The sequence below is a fragment of the Dermochelys coriacea genome, chromosome 11, assembly GCF_009764565.3.
Source record: "Dermochelys coriacea isolate rDerCor1 chromosome 11, rDerCor1.pri.v4, whole genome shotgun sequence".
Lineage (NCBI taxonomy): Eukaryota > Metazoa > Chordata > Testudines > Dermochelyidae > Dermochelys > Dermochelys coriacea.
In genome coordinates, this window is record NC_050078.2 from 38,517,707 (window position 1) to 38,532,861 (window position 15,155).

General features: G+C 41.3%; 1 protein-coding gene across 1 annotated transcript in view; it reads right to left on the minus strand.

Annotated features, from left to right (window-relative positions):
- Nucleotides 1–15,155, minus strand: part of STK39 (serine/threonine kinase 39) — a 198,400-nt gene that overhangs the window by 82,068 nt on the left and 101,177 nt on the right. Inside the window, exons 11-12 of the mRNA XM_038422540.2 lie at nt 2,911–3,033; nt 2,752–2,784 (exon numbers count right to left, since the gene is read on the minus strand). Of these exons, the coding sequence (XP_038278468.1) occupies nt 2,752–2,784; nt 2,911–3,033 (156 nt within the window). The remainder of the gene's footprint in view (nt 1–2,751; nt 2,785–2,910; nt 3,034–15,155) is intronic.

The following is a 15,155-nucleotide window of genomic DNA, read 5'->3' on the forward strand; positions in this document are numbered from 1 at the left end:
AAACCAAGGTGGAATGGCAAGCAAGCAGATGAGTCTACTTATTGAACCTGAGCAGCTTTGCTTCTAGGTGGCATGACCTTACTGTCAGGTGCCGCTTTCCTCTATTAAATACCAAAAGAGGTGTAGGCTCACAGAGGTATGCCTAAAAGGACCAGGGTGATCTGAAAGATCATAGGCCCTTCCTGAGGTGCTTGGTTAAAGCACAACAACATTATTTATGGTGAACCTTCCACTTCCACCCATCATCCTTAAGATTTATATTTTTATAACCATTGTATGTTACACTGGTTCCTGGAAAGGGAGAACAGTAATGGAAAATAGCATTTTGCAGGGACGATTTCAGATACTGAGACGCATCTCTGGGAGATACAAAGCCTGTGCATATATTAATGCCAGGCTTGACCAGGCTTGACAAGCCCTGGCTGGGATGATTTAGTTGGGATTGGTCCTGCTTTGAGCGGGGTTGGACTAGATAGCCTCCTGAGGTCCCTTCCAACCCTGAAATTCTATGATTATATGACTGGATATCAGAACTAGGCTGCTTTTGTCTACACAGTTTGTATTTCTTCCTTTCTAAAACACTTAAAATCCAACTTCATTTAATATCCAATCGGTAACAACAAGCAAACTGAATAAGCCGTAAGAGCACAGATTTCCTAGATCTTTGCTGCATTTGAGATGGGCCTGGGATAATCAGATGAGTTACTGATGGTTTGGTTCTAGCTCTGTTAAGCCTTAACTTTTCTGAAGCACAGATCTTGCAAAGACAGAATGCCTGGCTCCTCACTGGCTGAGTATGTTCCTGATTAAGAGGATTTCCATAATCACCATTCCTCAATAAATGGAAGAGAGCTCTACTTTATCAAGATTTTCATGACAGCAGCTCATACCTTAATGACAAAGCTCTCCTGTCAAAGATGAGAGTGACCTTACTGTAAGATGTGGAGACATCAATGAGGAACCAAAGAAAATTTATCACAAGCAGATGTGAAATCGTTTGATTTTATGATAGGGAAGCTGTGGGTCCCTTAGCTACTCCGGAGAAGTCTACTACATGGAATGCATAAATGGAGACTTACAGGGCAGATGATAACTCCAAGGACTTCAGGACCTGGTTTACTATTTCATCCTGGAAATTTAGGGACAAATTTCCTTCTGTGCCCCTTTGACTACACCAGCCATAGATGTGCTGTCCCAGACACAGGTTAGGCTTTTCCATAAGAAAGCTGTACAACTAGTGCAATCTATATTACATAAAGATTAATCAAGTTTTCTTTGCATCACATATGGCTGACAAAGGCATAGCCATCACACAGAAGACTGCCACCTTATCAGGTTTTGTTCCTCTTTCAACGGCAGTAATTTCCCACGGAACAACTTGGAATTTTTTTTGAGGAATGGGACAAGAACCTGTGTCTTTGCCAACTACTTTAGAAACATGGCAAATCCTTCAGAAGAAAAATATTTAGACAGAATCCGATTTGGCCCCTTTGAAGTCAGAAGCTTAGCTACAAATCCACTGCTTTAAAATTATAAACACACACGTTAGTCCAGAAGGGTGGGCCAACTACTTCACTAACCACCCAGACAAAGAAATGTCTAAGTAGACTGTTTTCAGATGTTCCAGATTCTTGATCTACTTGCAATTTGTTAAATCTATGAAATCTGGGATTTACTGGGCAAATGATACAGTTTCAAACAAACAGTTTAAGGAACGGGAAGAATGTATCAAATCTCTGATCTATTCAAACAATATATACTTTTATCCTGAAGGTCACCTCTAGCTCTGAAGACTAATCTAAAGAAGCAGCAAGGCGTTCACTGCACAGCACCACAAAGCATCTCAGATCTTAACAGCCACTTCCAAAGGGATGAGCACACTACAGGTTAACTGGTTCCATGTTTGAGAGTTTCAGGCAGGAAGAATTTGAATGATTTCTTTGAATGTCAAGGATGAGCACTGGGGGCAGAGAAAGAACAAGCACAGAATTCAGATAATCCTGTGGTACCAAAACTTTTGCAGACTATCAGCCTCTATGTAGGACTCTGCAACACATCACTCGGGTTTGGAGGATGCAAAGCTACAGGTGAAGAAGGTATCCGTTTCATACATCCAATAAGTAAGCATCTACATAGAACTTTGACAGTAAACCAGAAATCCTATTAGTCAATTTATACATGGCAGGAATCATTTCTAGTCTCAGCATAAGAAGATGGCATTTAAAATGGTATTTCTTTTGTGTTTATGGGTGACTGAATCAATCTATTCTATTGTACCACTGTACTGAACCATTATACTGCATATGGTATGAACCATTCTAATGGCCAGTTATGCGTAGTACAAATACAGATTCTAAAGCTGAAAATTCTTTGGAGACATTTCAGCTACAGAAAAACAGTCATCATTAGTGTGAAGGAAAAGGTAGTAATTAGTGTGATCCAGTTTTGAAGATTCATTAAAAATAGTCAAATTGCTCATTTCAATCAATATTTTTTACTGAGACTTCAAGCTAGAAAGCATATGCAGAATCTGCTTAAATTTCCTAGCTGTTTTACCCTCTGGGTAATCAATCCAGGCCCACCTACATAACCTTCATGCTCAACCCCTACTCAAAATTTACTACTCAGCAGAAGGATGCAGAATCAGGCCCTACAATTTTACCCCAATTTTATAATATAGAAATGGAAGCTAACACAATATTTCCTCCTATCCAAGCTATTTGGAGCAGTAAAGTAACAAGGACGATTTACCTCTGTATTCGCCTCTTCTTTTACTCTTCTTGACTGTAGAAGAAGTAGTTAGATATTAGCTGTTGTAGTTTATTTTATACTGTAGAAATATTTTCACAAAAAAATGAAAACACTATATTACTTTGTTAGAGTATCAGGAGTTAGTAGAAAACAACTTACCTTTTCTTGAGAAAATGCAGCTTTGCCTTCTTCACTCTTTTCATCCATCTCATCATCACTCCACTCCCAGTCCCCATCTTCTGTCTTATGAAGATGGCCACTAGAGCCAGGTACTCGTCTAACCTATGAAAAATGAAAACAATAGATGTTTAGTTCTAGTACTTCAAAAGCCTTACTTGCATTCTGGTAACTAAGCAGGACAGTTACAGTATACCAACTGTTCTCCAATGCTTTCATTCTGTAGTTGATTCAGGAGAGAGGTCTTTCCACAGATCACCTCTCCTGTTAATACTTGGGCTTTTAAAAAAACATTTAATTTTGTGTGCCATCAGGAAAGGCTCCTTGGACTAATGGTGATTTATAGACCATCTTTTGAGAACCACAACTACTTGGGGCCAGAACCTGCAAGCAACTACTGTACATAGCGCCCACTACTGTGAATAGCCCTCTCTCTTAAATGGGACAGACTATTCATGGTACTATTCAAGTTAAGTTATACATACTATTGTTCATAGGGTATGAGCCTTAAGCATTTGACTTTTGAAGCGTTTCTGCAGAAAGGTTAGTTGATGTTAAATTGCTGGATTAAATAAAGTTCTACTCTTTCTGACTCACGCAATAAGATCCCTAAAAAAATAAATGTGTTGCTGTTGACATGGATGTTAATATGGATGGAGAAAAAGCTCTAAAGCAAAAAATCCCTGACAAGCACAAAAATGTAGTGAAAACCTATAAACACTGCTGACCTTTAAAGTAAGTTTGCATCTTTATAAATAACTCAGTAAAACACATTCAGGCATGACTATGAAAACAGGAGGCATGCACGTAGCACGTTGCAGACTGGGCAAATGTATGTATATTAGGCAGCCTAATGAAGCACACACCAGGAGCATCCAGCAGCTAACTCCTAAATCAAAAAATCAAATACCCTTCTGTTGCCATCTTGCTCTTTCTCAGAACTGACATCATGCCTGTTTCCCAGGATTCTGCTCAACCTACTTGAGCAAAACAAAACAGAATCAGACTACTCTTAACACACCTTGGAAAGCATTTATGAGACTCATGAGATTGCTAGAAGCACAGCATGATAATCAGCAGCCACACTGGTGTTTGATTATAATCAGTTTCCTTAATTATTTCAAATGATCAAACCAAGAAACAAGAAGTTGTCCACAGTGCAGAACTTTAAAGCCTTTGCAGTTAAACTCAAGAGGATGCCTTTTTAAAAAAAAATAGTCTATTGTAATAAAAGTATAAAATGGAAAATTCTAATTTAAAAAAAATCAACACATTGCAACAGGAAAAAGGGGACTATGAAGAGTTGTATGGTACTAGCCATTAATGCATAATGGGGAGTACTCATAACTGGGGCTTCGGTGGTCAGAGTCAGAGTTGGAGTCGAGCCAAGAGTCAGAGGCCAAGGACAGGGAACTGGAACACGGCAGGAACAGATCAGGAAAGTAGGAACGAGGAGCAAGGCAGGGAAGCAGGATCCAGGGACAAGTCAGGAAGCCAGGTGAGAAGGCAGAGTCCAATGTAGCTGCCAGACAGGAATTCACCTAGTTACGTGGACAACTTCCTGTCTCGCTTTTTCTTTGGGTTTAAATAGGAAGCCCTATTTAAATAGGTCCTGGCGTTCCGCCAATCAGGGCCCAATGGAAGCCTTCTAGATGTAGCTTCAGGTTTCCTGGTCTCTCCACTTGGTCAGCTGGTAGCAAGCTGAGTAAGAGCAGGACAATGTCAGTCCAGTGGGAACCCTGTGGACCCAGGTTTGAGACCCATGGAGTCATGATAGAATGATGCATAGAAAGCAGTTTTCTGTACAATAAGAAATGCCAGATATGATACCTTTTAAAGTTTTCTTTAAAAAAATAGTAATAATTCTTTGTAGTTATTAATCAGGTGTAGATATTTAGCCTCAAGGTTAAAAGGGTAGAGTAGCTCAGAGGTCTACACAACGTTTTCTAGGCTCTTACAAAAAGATGACAGTTTGATCCAGATTTGGTTTTGTTGTATCATTTCTCAGAAGAAACCAAAGTCCAAAGCTAGGTGTGCCCTGCTCTGAAGTACAGTATGCATTTGTTTAATTAATCCTACCATGATAATCAACAGGCTGTGAAGGGAAGACAAAGAAGTCACTACCATGAGAGGTGCTATTCTGCAACACTGGGGGGGGGGGGAGAATAGAGAAAAAGCAAATTTCCACTGAGACAGGATAGAGGATTTTTGGTTTTGCTTTTTAAATAGATTAAAATCTACATGGAGCGCTAAACTTGCAGAATCCATGTGATGGTGGTTACTCTCCAGTAGCTGCTTACTGCTAGCTGGGGAGCTACACAGCACAAGGTAGACTGCAGGGGATTTTAAAAATATTGGAGTGTGACCATTGCACTCTAACGTCACACCACATACAGTACCTATTTGGCTTGACAATGAGAAACCAAACCAAAGAGGTTTTAAACACCAGCTTCCAAGAACTATGCCATATTATTAATGCAATGCAAAAAAGCTGCTCTGCAACCTGTTTTAAATATAGGTGTAGAATTAGACAAACCAAGAATAATAAATTGTATTGTCTTAACAGCTGCACTGAAACCTCTGAAATTACATCAGTCAAGCCAAAAAATTTACTTTTCAGACATGTTATTTTTTATTTTCAACAACATCTATACACCTTTAGAGTCTGACACACTCATGCACTACACCTTTTGTGCTTAGCGCAGACACTTACGCCAATATTTTCAGTTGTTCGGAAGACCTCTTCTAATAGAGTTATTTCAATGGAGTTTAATGGTGCTGGAAAAGGGCTGAAAGAGAAAGCCTTACTGATGAAGAATGACTGCGCTTTAAGTTTAACTGATTGCCTTTTAAGAAACAATAAATAAATGCCTCAAGAAAATATATGGTCATCAAAATAGGGTGTTCAACTGAATATTTTTTTGAAAGTTGTCTGAAGGCAGAATAAGCGCAAATCTAGGCAAATAGGGATCAGCTGGATGTGAAAGACCACAGAACATGTTTCTGTGAAGGAAAATAGGAACCTCAGCTGCACCAAAAACTCCAAGCCACTGAACTGTAAATCACCTTCAAGGACTGCAACTGTGCAGAAATTCTGCACAAAACACTTTTTAGATGCCATGAGAGCTTGACATTATGTTCTCCGCAACTGGATTTTGAATAACTTGTGTATGCCAGGATCAGTGTGGATTGAGTGATTCAATACAAGCTCAGTTTTAGTTTAAACCACAGTCATCTTAATCTGCATACCGTCAACAGGTACCAGTGAACTTGTTTAGTAGGCTGGAGTGGGGAGGAGGTTAATGGCAAAGCAGTGGGGAGAGAAGAAAAAAAAAAGAGCTGCACTTTTGTTTCCCTCTTTCACACAACCTTACAACTGGCAATATTACAGATGGGTCGAAACTAAGCTAACGGGAAATCGTTGCAATAGGAACATTATCTATCTTGAGACATATCCTTAACATTGTGCAGCCCTCGCACCTTCTTCAGTTTTCTAGTATTCCTGAATTGGCTCATTCACTTTATACAATTGTACAAATATGCACAAAATACATTTAAATAAGTATATTGAGGCTGATGTGAACATTCAGACTAGCATTTAACCACTTGCAAATTATGGAAAATTAACATTTACAAGCCAGAACAGCAGAACAAATTCAAATTATACACCAGCCACAGAGCTTTACCCTGTCTGAATTGTTCTTTTGGCTGCCACAATTTCAGTCATCATACATTTAAGATATTTGATATTTTTCTAAAAGATATGCTCCAGGAATTATTGGGGGTCAGTTTATGGTCTGGGTTATACAGGAGACTAGATGATCAATGGTCCTTTCTGACCTTGGAATCTATGAATCCAACATACCTTTCTGCTCTTGGAAGTGCCATCTACTGGACCAAATATGTGCAATGGAGAACTCTTTCCTCCAAACTCCGGCCTGGAGCAACTGCCAATGCGATCCCACAATCTCTGGGGCGATACTCAGCCACCACTTCAATCCCAAAACTTCCCACTTGTTTCCCAGGAACCAAAAGCAGCCAACTCAGCAGTTAACTCTTCATTTCCCATAGAAACAGTCAATGCTCACATGTATTACCGTGGCGAGCACTAGGAAGTCCTGTATCAAGTGTGCTGCTAGATAGTCAGTCAGAGGAACACATCTGGAATCCGGTTAGCCTCTGATGCGAGGAGAGCAAGACATTCAACTTCACAAAGAGCACAAGCAACAATCAGGTCTCCTAAACTACATCCAAGCAGTGCTGGGGATTGACGGGACAGCCAACAAAGTAGAGAGCAATCAATTAGCTAACGATGGTACTGCAAAGCCAAGGATGCCAACAGTGCTTCTGTGAACTCCGCATCTTCCTGTCTCTTTTACAAGGAATTTGACTGGGTGCCGGGGACTGCAGCATGCACTGAGCCCATAATCGTGCATGCCAACGTGCTGAGCAGAGATGGCACCCATATAACCTCCTCTTAGTCCTCGAAGGCAGAGAGCTAAAGCCTGGGGCTGAAACTGGTAACCAGAAAGTCTATGCGGACAGAGCAGCTACAGTACGTCCTGTGTCCGTGCTCAGAGGAACTGTCTGGTGGTGCTGTGGGGAGCAGTCCACTACAGAACAAGCATCAGAGCAAGCGCCAGAACCACAGATGGAGCCTGGTAAGTTTCTGGCGCCATGTTTATTAATGCACTGATGGAAGGATTTCCTGCTTATGGGCCTATTAAGTTATCTTCCACAGCACTTGCAACCCTCTCAGCTTGGTATCATCTGCTAACTTTATAAGTGTACTCTCTATGCCATTATCTAAATCACTGATGAAGATATTGAACAGAACCAGACCCAGTACTGATTCATAGATACTAAGGTCAGAAGGGACCACTCTGATCATCTAGTCCGACCTCCTGCACAGCGCAGGCCACAGAATGTCACCCACCACTCCTATGAAAAACCTCACCCATGTCTGAGCTATTGAAGTCCTCAAATCATGGTTCAAAACTTCAAGGAGCAGAGAAGCCTCCCTCCAGTCAACCATGCCCCATGCAACAGAGGAAGGCAAAAAAACCTCCAGGGCCTCTCCAATCTGCCCTGGAGGAAAACTCCCTCCCGACCCCAAACATGGCAATCAGCCAAACCCTGAGCACATGGGCAAGATTCACCAGCCAGATACCCAGGAAAGAATTTTCTATAGTAAATCAGATCCCATCCATCTAATATCCCATCTCAGGGGATTTGGCCTATTTACCCTGAATATTTAAAGATCAATTACTTACCAAAATCCCATTATCCCATCATACCATCTCCTCCATAAACTTATCGAGTAGAATTGTAAAACCAGATAGATCTTTTGCCCCCACTGCTTCCCTTGGAAGGCTATTCCAAAACTTCACTCCTCTGATGGTTAAAAACCTTCGTCTGATTTCAAGTCTAAACTTCCTGGTGGCCAGTTTATACCCATTTGTTCTTGTGTCCACATTGGTGCTGAGCTGAAATAATTCCTCTCCCTCTCCTATATTTATCCCTCTGATATATTATAGAGAGCAATCATATCTCCCCTCAACCTTCTTTTAGTTAGGCTAAACAAGCCAAGCTCCTTAAGTCTCCTTTCATAAGACAAGTTTTCCATTCCTTGGATCATCCTAGTAGCCCTTCTCTGTACCTGCTCCAGTTTGAATTCATCCTTTTAAACATGGGAGACCAGAACTGCACACAGTATTCTAGGTGAGGTCTCACCAGTGCCTTGTATAACGGTACTAAAACCTCCTTATCCCTACTGGAAATGCCTCTCCTGACGCATCCCAAAACCGCATTAGCTTTTTTCACAGCCATATCACATTGGCAGCTCATAGTCATCCTATGATCAACCAATACTCCAAGGTCCTTCTCCTCTTCCGTTACTTCTAATTGATGCGTCCCCAACTTATAGCTAAAATTCTTGTTATTAATCCCTAAATGCATAACCTTACACTTCTCACTATTAAATTTCATCCTATTACTATTACTCCAGTTTACAAGGTCATCCAGATCCTCCTATATAATATCCCGATCCTTCTCCGAATTGGCAATACCTCCCAGCTTTGTATCATCTGCAAACTTTATTAGCACACTCCCACTTTTTGTGCCAAGGTCAGTAACAAAAAGATTAAATAAGATTGGTCCCAAAACCGATCCCTGAGGAACTCCACTGGTAACCTCCCTCCAACCTGACAGTTCGCCTTTCAGTAGGACTCGTTGCAGTCTCCCCTTTAACCAATTCCTTATCCACCTTCTGATGTTCATATTGATCCCCATCTTCTCCAATTTAACTAATAATTCCCCATGTGGCACGGTATCAAATGCCTTACTGAAATCTAGGTAAATTAGATCCACTGCATTTCCTTTATCTAAAAAATCTGTTACTTTTTCAAAAAGGAGATTAGGTTGGTTTGGCACGATCTACCTTTTGTAAAACCATGTTGTATTTTGTCCCATTTACCATTGACTTCAATGTCCTTAACTAATTTCTCCTTCAAAATTTTTTCCAGGACCTTGCATACTACAGATGTCAAACTAACTGGCCTGTAGTTACCTGGATCACTTTTTTTTCCTTTCTTAAAAATAGGAACTATATTAGCAATTCTCCAATCATTCGGTACTATTCCTGAGTTTACAGATTCATTAAAAATTCTTGCTAATGGGCTTGCAATTTCAGGTGCCAATTCCTTTAATATTCTTGGATGAAGATTATCTGGGCCCCCCGATTTAGTCCCATTAAGCTGTTTCAGTTTCGCTTCTACCTCTGATATGGTAATATCTACCTCTATATCCTCCTTCCCATTTGTCATGCTACCATTATCCCCAAGATCCTCTTTAGCCTTATTAAAGACTGAGGCAAAGTATTTGTTTAGATATTGGGCCATGCCTAGATTATCTTTAACCTCCGCTCCATCCTCAGTGTTAAGCGGCCCCACTTCTTCCTTCTTAGTTTTCTTCTTATTTATATGGCTATAGAACCTTTTACTATTGGTTTTAATTCCCTTTGCAAGGTCCAACTCTACTCGACTTTTAGCCTCTCTGACTTTATCCCTACATCTTCTGACCTCAATTAGGTAGCTTTCCTTGCTGATCCCTCCCATCTTCCACTCCCTGTATGCTTTCTGCTTCTTCATAATCACCTCTCTAAGATGCTTGCTCATCCAGCTTGGTCTACAACTCCTTATCTGCTAACTTTATAAGTGTACTCTCTATGCCATTATCTAAATCACTGATGAAGATATTGAACAGAACCAGACCCAGTACTGATCCCTGTGCCCATTCAATATGCCCTTCCAGCTTGACTGTGAACCACTGATAAACTCCTCTCAGGAAACCTTTTTCCAATCAGATATGCACATACCACCTAGATGAAGTTACTGTAAGGTATTTTCCTAGCTTGTTTATAACAAGGTAATGAGACAGTATCAAAAGCCTTACTAAAAATCAAGATAAACCACATTTACTGCTTTCCCCCAGCCACAAGGTTTGCTGCCCTGTCAAAGAAAGCTAGCAGGTTGATTTGACACAATTTGTTCTTGACAAATCCATGCTGTTAGTTTATACCTTATATTCTAGGTATTTGCAAATTGATTACTTAATTATTTGCTCCATTATCTTTCCAGGTACGGCAGTTAAGCTGACTTAACTGTAGTTCCCTGAGTTGTCCTTATTTCCCTGTTTATAGATAGGCACTATATTTGTCCCTTTTCCAGTCCTCTAGAATCTCTCCCGTGACTTCTTGAAGATAATTGCTAATGGCTCATATCTCCTCAGTCAGCTCCTTGAATATTCTAGGATACATTTCATCAGGCCCTGGTGACTTGAAGACATCTTACTTGTCTAAGTAATTTTTAACTTGTTCTTTCTCTATTTTAGCGCCTCTGATCCCATCTCATTTTCACTGACATTCACTATGTTAGACGTCCAACCACCACCAACTTTTTGGTGAAAATGGAAAAAAAACCGTCATTTAGCATTTCTGCCATTTCCACATTTTCGGTTACCGTTTCTCCTCCCTCATTGCGTAACGGGCCTACTCTGTCCTTGGTCTTCCTCTTGCTTCCAATGTATTTGTAGAATATTTTTTGTTACCCATTAGGCCTCTGGCAAGTTTAATCTCATTTTGTGCCTTAGCTATTCTAATTTTGTCCCTACATGTGTGTTTGTACTTTGACCTAGTTTCCACCTTTTGTAGGGCTCTTTTTTGAGTTTCAGATAATTGAAGATCGCCTGGTTAATTGAAGATCGCCAGGGTGGTCTCTTACCATACTTCCTATCTTTCCTCTGCAGTAGGATAGTTTCCTCTTATGCCCTTAATAATGCGTCTCTGAAAAACTACCAACTCTCTTGAACTGTTTTTTCCTCTTAGACTTGCTTCCCGTATAAGCTTACCTACTAACTCCATGAATTTGCTAAAGTCTGCCTTCTTGAAATCCATTATCTTGATTGTGCTGTTTTTCCTCCTATCTATTCCAAAAGGCATCTGAAGTCTCCAGCGTGGCGTGTGAATAAAATACAGCCCATTGATAAAGTATCATTTTTGACCTTTATTTAAAGCAGCCCCTTTCATGCAGTGGAGCATGTACTTGAAAAAAAAAATATGGTCAGACAATGTGCTCCCCTTTTTTTCTCCCCCCCTCTCTTTTTCCCCCCTTCTCTTCAAGGCCTTCTACCTCCACACAGGGCAAATACACAGCATCAGGAGCCTGGAAGTGTGGGCCAACCTATTGCAAGCAAGAAGAAAGAATCAGATGAACTGATGGGAGAGCTGCTACATAAAACAAATCAGTATGCAGAATTCCAGAAAGACCAAGTAGCATATCAAAAAGATACAGATGAAAGATGGGAGGAGAGAAAGGGGCTGCAAAGCATGAGGAGAATTCGATGGACAAATTCCTGGAGCATGACTCCGGGTTGAGGGAGGAAGACAGAGCACAGCAGGAGCTGTTTGAGCAGTTACTTGCACTCATCACTACCAGGCCGCAGGCTCCAGTGCCACCTTCAGCTCCTGCCCCACAGCGAGTCCCCTCCACACTATAATGCCCTGCAGGCTATGCATCATTTGGACAACTCGGGGAGGTGGCTGGATCATGTCACAGGCAATGAACAATAGCAAATGGAACAGATAAATGTACCCTGTGCATTCGTACACTAATACAATCGCAGTCCACACATACAGAATGCATCAGAAAACCCACGGAGAATAAAGAGAAAACGGACACCCAGGAATAGCTGGTCATTTCGTTTGGGAACCCTAACTTTTGAATGTTTTGGCACTGACTTTGTTTACTAGGTTGCAAGTTTTGATGACAGATGGTCTGCCTTTCTGGTTTGTACATTAGTATGTAAATAACTGGGTGCAAGGCTACATATAATAAAATTTGCTATTGTCATATTAGAGGTGGCACAGACTTTAATGAATGTCACTACACATCCATTCTCAGTAACCATTCATTTTTCCACTGAATACATCCGATGAAGTGAGCAGTAGCTCACGAAAGCTTATGCTCAAATAAATGTGTTAGTCTCTAAGGTGCCACAAGTACTCCTTTTCTTTTTGCGAATACAGACTAACATGGCTGCTACTCTGAAATAAAAATTTACAATTGTCTTCACAATAATCTATGAACTGAGTTGCAGTCCATGGCCAGTATTGATGAAAAGTGTTGTTATGCATTTTATGAAAATGGTTTAGAAATTCACAATATCTAATACAACACATTGACAAATATCTTCCTACAGCTGCCCCATACCCTACACAACACAGCCTCAAATACCATTTCATTGCTCTTCATGCATGGGACCATGCGAACTCATTATGTAGGAGCATAAAGCATCCCAGATTTCTGTTGCACATGTGGATCCAACCCCAGTCATGACAAGTGCCCAGTCTGGCTGTGCTTTGCGTATCTGTTCAGAAATCCAGCAGTGTCTTGAATCCACTCCTGGTAAAAATGTTCCCCCATGTTCTCACAGACATGGTGCAGAATATAAGAAGCCACAATAATGTGGACTGCATTGATGACACTGACATCTAAATGATTTAGAAGGTTGTGACAAGGGGATTTCAATCTTCCAAATGCACATTCCACCACCATCTTACAGCTACTGAGTGTGTAGCTGAACCTCTTTTGCCAGGTTCTCTGAAATCACGACACTGTTTCATAGCCATGGCAATGAGCGGTAAGCGGCATCCTCTAGGACAACAGTGGGGATAGTGACTCCCTTTATAAAAGAGTCATTGGGTGGAAATAATGTCCCAGCTTCTCCGTGAAGCTAAAGTCTCAATCTCTGGAATATCCTGGCATCATGCATCCTGCCAATGCATCCCAAGTTTGTGGCTATGAATCTGCCCTTGTGGTAGCATAACGATTTATGTACTCATGTGCTCCTTGTGGAGGGCAAACTATAGGCACGAGTCCCATCAATGGCCCCAGCGCAGTTTGGAAAGCCCATTCTCTCAAATCCAGCAATAATTTCAGGAACTTTTACTATGACCACCATCCCTGGGTGCATCACAGTCCTGATCATCTCACAAACCTCGGCCACAATCAGTCCCACCGTTGATTTGCCAACTCCAAATTGATTAGCCATGGACCTGTAGCAGTCTGGGGTAACCAGCTTCCAGATGGCTATATTGACCTGCTTCTGGACAGGCACGGACACCCTGAGGTGGGTGCCTTGATGCTGGAGGTTAGGGGCAAGTAATAAAGCCTGCAGAAACATCTGCTTCTTCGTGGAAAAATTCTGGACCCACAGTTGGTCATGCCAGGTCTGCATAATGATCCAAGCCCACCAGTCTGTGCTTATGGCCCCACTCCAGAAGCGCTGGTCTACACAGGGAGAACATGCAGCTAAGACAACAGGCATGAGCAGCATCAGCTGGGTCACAGCTGACATCTCAGCAATCCCCTCCAAGAAGTATCTTTGTCAATTCAAAAACTGCCACTGACACGTCCACCAGAGTCTCACAGATGTGCCACCTGTTTCCCAAAGCAGGACTGAAAGAACGAGGTGTAGAAGTTCTTCCACCGGGTTGAAGAACGTTTTGATGGTTCTGCTTATTAGGAGCATGTGGACACAAAATGGATCAGCTGGATGTGTTGGCATGCTAAAACCACCCAAACGCTTCTGGTCAACATCAACCAGATGGACAGATGAGTTCTTCCACCACCCACTATGAAACACACCCTAAAGCGGCTACAGTTGATGAAGGTGGTAGGAACCCTGAGATACAACAGCATATGCCCACAGAAGCTGAAGTTGTGATTCAGGTCTGCACAGAGCACCCTGGATATGTCAACACAGTTGTGAGGCCCAACTTTCCTATTCAGCGTGGCTGCTCAAGCATGACTTTGGAAACACTGAGTTTGCAGATGCAGGTCACAAAGACCCAGGCTTAGTATGCTGTGCAGACGTACCCCAAATGGGCAGAGAAGTGTGTGGTTCGGGATCACACTATAGAACTGTCAATTTAGAAGTCTACCATCAGAACGTGCTATACAGAGAGAGAGAGAGAGAGAGAGAGAGAGAGAATGTTATAATCTCCCGTTTGACCCCCATTAATGTAGCATCTCAGCAGCTCATACTCTAATGCGTTTCTCCTCATCACACCTCTGTACGATAAAAAAAAAATAGTATTCTCTCAATTTTACAGATGGGGAATGGAGGCACTAACAGAATAAGTGACTTTCCCATGGTCAGATATGAAATCTATGGGGGAGCAGAGAAGCGAACTCAGATCTCTCAAGTCCTCGCTAAAGGATCATGGAAAATTATTTAAATATGTATAAAAACCTAATAATTTACATGTCTGTATTGGGTTTAGTCATATCATGCAGTATTAACAGTTTGCCCTCATGAAAGGTTGGTATATTTCCGAGTAACATTACTTAGACTGAGGGAAAGAGGAAGATGGAAAACAGCAAAAAGAAGAAGAGATTCCAATTTGGGTTCTATTGTCTTCAAAGAATAAAAGCCTTTTGCAGTACAGGAGGCAAACTGATTTGTAACTTCAGCTAATAAAACAATGAGACCCTTCAGTCTTACAAAGACAAATTAACATGCATTAGGAAACACGTTTCACACGAATCAGAAGAGTGTGCAGGGAATAAAAATGAATTTGAATGGCTGGCATATAAACTGTACCCAGCACAAAAGCAGCTCAGCACATTGTAATCTGCAACCGAAAGCAGTTTGTAGGAGAGGAAAAA